Here is a 5,296-nt window from a genome sequence, read left to right on the forward strand (position 1 = left end):
ACCCTAACCCTAACCCTAACCCTGGCCCTGACCCTGACCCTGACCCTGGCCCTGGCCCTGACCCTGAACCTAACCCTGACCCTGACCCTGACCCTGACCATGACCCTGACCCTGACCCTGGCCCTGACCTTGACCCTGACCCTAACCCTGACCCTGACCCTGACCCTGACCCTGACCCTAACCCTGACCCTGACCCTAACCCTGACCCTGACCATGACCCTGACCCTGGCCCTGACCCTGACCCTGACCCTGACCCTGACCCTGACCCTAACCCTGACCCTGACCCTGACCCTAACCCTGACCCTGACCCTAACCCTGACCCTAGCTGGTGTTGATCTTGAGACTCTTCATGCGGTGCAGAAGTGAGTCCTTCTCCATCTGGGCCTCGGCCAGCGCCATCTTGGCTCTGGAGAGTTCCACTTTCAGACACTCGTTCTCCTCCATCAGCATCTGAACAAACAACCCCAAAAGAAAAGGTGACCAAGATTAGTGGAAAAGACTTGAACCTGTGTGTTTGCGTGTGTGCGTGTGTGTGCGTGTGTGTGTGTGTGTGTGCGTGTGCGTGCGCGCGTGCGTGCGTGCGTGCGTGCGTGCGTGCGTGCGTGCGTGCGTGCGTGCGTGCGTTAAGCCTGGGCGATATTAGGAAAACCTTCAATATTCGATAACGTTGTTGAATACCTCGATATCGATATTACTCACGATATTAGCAAAAACAATTGCATTATATAGTTTTTAATGTTTTTCTGCTTTAGGTCCACTGCCTGCTTAACCCAGATAATGAATAGCATATCCTTTCATGCACACTGCACAGTGCACATAGAATAAAGAAATGAAATGCCTTATTTCCATTTTCCAACAATGGTTTTATTGAAATAACCACACCTGGTTCCGCACCCAGGATAAGGGACGTGCAGAGAATGTTAGAGAGGCAGGGGCTGACATTTCTAAAACTGCCTTTTGGTGGAAATATGGAAAACAGCAGACCTCCAAGCTCACAGCGCCCTCTCGCTTGGAGGTCTGCTATTTTCGGTGCGTGATACCACACTGAACTAAGCATAATCATCAATTCTTTCAACATAAGATGCTGCATTCAAGTTCAGGAGAGTTTGGACAAGACAATTCTCTTGAATGCTGCCTACAGGTATGACATGGAAAGAGGGGGCATTTGCATTTCTTTCACCATGGTAAAAACTGCATTCGTGGTCTGGAGAGGGCACTTTATAGCCACTTTTCCACTGACATGGCCCAACACCACTCCACACCACACCGCCCACTTGTGCCAGGTTTTCCACAACAAGGACCTGGGTAGAGTGGTGTGAAAGCAGTACTAAACGTGGTACTAAAAAGTATCCAATCTAGAGTAGGTCTGAGCTAGGCCAAACAGGGCCAAAACACTTCATAATGAATGATCACTCACTGACTTTTCATTTAGACCACCAGGATATAGTTGTAATACATGATAATAGATTTGTTTCTTACCGATAGGGGGACTTTTGTGCAGTTGAACATGTAGATATTTTGTGTGGTGTGATGTTGTGTGGCGCTAAAGCTGCAGTCTAAAAGGGTCTTATGTGTGCACGTGGCTGTGTAGCGACCGCGGTTTTCCCAGTGAACCTAAGCACAAAAATAAATAAAAAAATAAGACCTTAAACCTGGCGAAAACAGTTGCGTGCATTAGCGCAAGATGACAATAAAGGAAATCATTAAATTAACTTCTGAAAAGCCTACTAGGCCTTAAAACCTGGTGAAAACAGTTGTGTGCATTAGTGCAAGATGACAATAAAGGAAATCATTAAATTAACTTCTGAAAAGCCTACTAGGCCTTAAAACCTGGTGAAAACAGTTGCGTGCATTAGTGCAAGATGACAATAAAGGAAATCATTAAATTAACTTCTGAAAAGCCTACTAGGCCTTAAAACCTGGTGAAAACAGTTGCGTGCATTAGCGCAAGATGACAATAAAGGAAATCATTAAATTAACTTCTGAAAAGCCTACTAGGCCTTAAAACCTGGTGAAAACAGTTGTGTGCATTAGCGCAAGATTAGATGAGGATAAAGGAAATAATTAAATGGAAAACATTAAATTAACTTCTGAAAAGGCCTACACTAGCCTACTAGTAAAACTAGTGGAACCGCGATCTAGCCACACGTGAATAATTGTGGTTGTAAACAATAACACAGACAATATAAATCCTTAGTCTAATAAAGGGAAGAAGGGGTTATCATCATGGCCCCAAATAACTTTTAAATATCTTGCAATTGGCGACGAGTCTCTTCGGCAAGAGTGCCTCTCATTACATAAAGCTATATTATAACCTCTCCATCGATGGCAATAGTCAGTGGTATGGTGTTCCCCACACTCCCAGGCCCCCACCCTTGTGCTCAGGTTCACTGGGAAAACCGCGGTCGCGGCTGTGTAGGCGTGCTCCTCACCTTCTCTTTGCTGGACACGGAGGGGAGGAGGGGGAGGGGTTGGGGTCTGCGTGGCTTTGGGGAGGGTGCAGACCACGGCCACGGCCTCGGGGACCGGGCTCAGAGAGGTGTCAATCAGCAGGCCGTCAGTCTGCGGTTGGTTCAGAGAGCTGTCACTCAGCCTCAACGCGCCGTCGCCACCGTCGTCGCAGTCCGTCCTGGCTTTGTCCTCTGCCGCCGGGCCGTTGTTCTCCACTGAGACCACAAGAGGGAGTAGCTGTGAGCCGCTTAACATCTGGACCAGGGGTTTTCAAAGTGGGTGACGGGGCACCCAGGGTGCCGTGACGGCAGTCCAGGGGTGCCGCGAGATCATTTGATAATTTGGAATTTATTTGGACACTTGATAAAATATTTAGTATCATTTTAAACTTGAAGTACCAAGTTATTTTCAGTCAGTTCTAACCAAAATGGCTGTTATCTCAACGTTTTCCTCGCAACATAATCACTAAAATATCGTCACTGCCGGGCAGAAACCTCGTATCTCCAAGTTTCAAAATGTGTACGTCTTTTGGTAAAGCAAAGCCCTGCTTCATCATACAAGACTGTCACACAAAACTAGTGAAAACAGCAGATCTACAAGCACGCAACGCAATGCGAGGCGTTGTGTGCTTGTAGATCGGCTGTTTTCACTAGTTTAGTACATATTATAGATGATAAATACAAAACGAACGGTTTTGGACATACAAGGTTTCCACCCGACAACGATGATATGCTATAAATATAAGGTGCTGGGAGTGAGAATTATAATGTAGGGGTGCCTCGGATTAAATAAATATTGAGATAAATATTGAGACAAAAAAAATTGGGAACCACTGATCTGGACGACGTCTATGCAGGACCAGTTATGAAATGAAACAGTGGTTGGAGGTGTAAGCATGTGGTGTGTGGTGTGTGTGTGTGTGTGTGTGTGTGTGTGTGTGTGTGTGTGCGTGCGTGCGTGCGTGCATCACCTCCTATAGAGAAGGAGCCGTCGTCTCGTCTGTGTATGACCAGACTGTCCACGTGCACGCTGATGGGGGAGGGCTCCGGGTCCGAGGGGTTCTCACGTGGTCCGTCGTCCTGTGGGAGACACACGTTGTGTTTGTTGAAACCCATTAACTCAGCGGGTGCCCACGGCGTCAAACTCTTTGATGTCGCTGGAGGCCCACAACGTTTTTGACGCGTTTACTGTATTCACAGTATTAAATTTAAATCTCACCGTTAGGTCGGGGCTACGCCTGGATGCAGCCCATTCACCGCGGGTCGCTTCGAATCGACGCTGAGAGCATCGCGCGGCCGTTTTTTCTCCATATAATCCAATGCATTTCCCCATCTTTAACGCCCTTTATCTCTGATGTTTGTTTTATGGCTAAAACTGTGGCGGGGTGCGGCAAAATGACCAACTTTTGATCGGCAATGAACAGCTATGATCAACACTGGTCCATACAGTAAGTTACACAACAACATCCTGTCTGCGGTCATGTGACCAAGTGAGGTCATGACGCATGCATTGACGCAGCAGGGCCGTATTCAATAGAATGGTGGTGGGGCCTGGGCAGCGAGAGGGGATAAATGGGGCTCAATCTAGGGGCACCCAGTGTGTTAAAGAGTAGTTCACCCCCAAAATGACTTATTTTCTATTGATTACTCACGGAAAACCTACAGTGTGTTTCTATGTCAATGGTTCTCAAACTTTTTTAATGTCAAGGACCTCCAAATATATGGATTTGGCCACGGATCTCAAAATATTTTGTTCCAGGGACCCCCAGAACAAATATTTGAGATACATTCAAAGATGTGCCCCAAAATGTCACGACTTTTCAAAAATGGCAGATCTACAATCTACTTTTTTGGGGGGCTTTTTCTGCCTTTATTTATAGGAGATAGAATGAACAGGAGGACAGCTGACCTTCATGTCCAGGTGTGTGTGTGTGTGTGTGTGTGTGTGTGTGTGTGTGTGTGTGTGTGTGTGTGTGTGTGTGTGTGTGTGTGTGTGTGTGTGTGTGTGTGTGTGTGTGACCTTCATGTCCAGGTGTGTGTGTGTGTGTGTGTGTGTGTGTGTGTGTGTGTGTGTGTGTGTGTGTGTGTGTGTGTGTGTGTGCTGACCTTCATGTCCAGGTGTGTGTGTGTGTGTGTGTGCTGACCTTCATGTCCAGGTGTGTGTCCCCGACGATGATCTCCATGGGCAACACCTGCGGGGCCAAAAGGGAATAAATATCGTTAAGAGGATACAATGTCTCCACAATATGCCTTTTCAGAGATATCGTATATATCGTGATACAATGAAAATCCTGTTGAAATTGTTGATAGAGCAGATTCATTGCATTGCAGAATTCATTTAAACCTGCATTTTGGTCTAAATCAGTAGTTCTCAAACTTGAAAATGTCAAGGTCTCCCCTTAACTCTGACAGTATACAAATGAAACCAAATGGACCCGTAAGGGTCCATTTGTATACTGTCAGAGTTACAGACTTGTTAAGGGTCGATTTAGACCTCCCAAAAGGAACCCAGAGAGTCCCTGGACCCCACTTTGAGGACCACTGGTCTAAATGGTCTGTTACTCCTTTTTCTTTAAGTTTTTGTCTCCTTGTAGGTGTTTGTACTGTTAAGTAACTTGAAAAATCACACCCAATGTGAAGTGAGCGGTGGTCGTACTTGCATAACGTCTTCAATTGGTAATTGGTGATGTAATACAGGCTACACACACACACACACACATTGCTATGGCAAAACGCTGAGGAAAAAGACTAGAATATAGGTCTAGGATGTAATTGGTGATGTAATATGGCTACGCAAACACACATATTGCTATGGCAAAACGCTGAGGAAAAGTGGCTACAGACAC

The 5,296-nt window shown here is 46.4% G+C and overlaps 1 protein-coding gene across 1 annotated transcript in view; it reads right to left on the reverse strand.

Moving 5' to 3' along the window:
• Positions 1–321: 321 nt before the first annotated feature.
• LOC308309192 (bridge-like lipid transfer protein family member 3B) overlaps positions 322–5,296 on the reverse strand; it is a gene marked incomplete at its 3' end in the record, with an annotated part of 115,509 nt that continues 110,534 nt past the window's right edge. Inside the window, 5 exon segments of the mRNA XM_080754682.1 lie at positions 322–450; positions 2,433–2,474; positions 2,476–2,666; positions 3,422–3,530; positions 4,595–4,642. Coding sequence (XP_080610808.1) covers positions 322–450; positions 2,433–2,474; positions 2,476–2,666; positions 3,422–3,530; positions 4,595–4,642 — 519 coding nt within the window.

Source organism: Nannobrachium achirus (assembly GCF_963921795.1).
Source record: "Nannobrachium achirus genome assembly, chromosome: 23".
NCBI lineage: Eukaryota > Metazoa > Chordata > Actinopteri > Myctophiformes > Myctophidae > Nannobrachium > Nannobrachium achirus.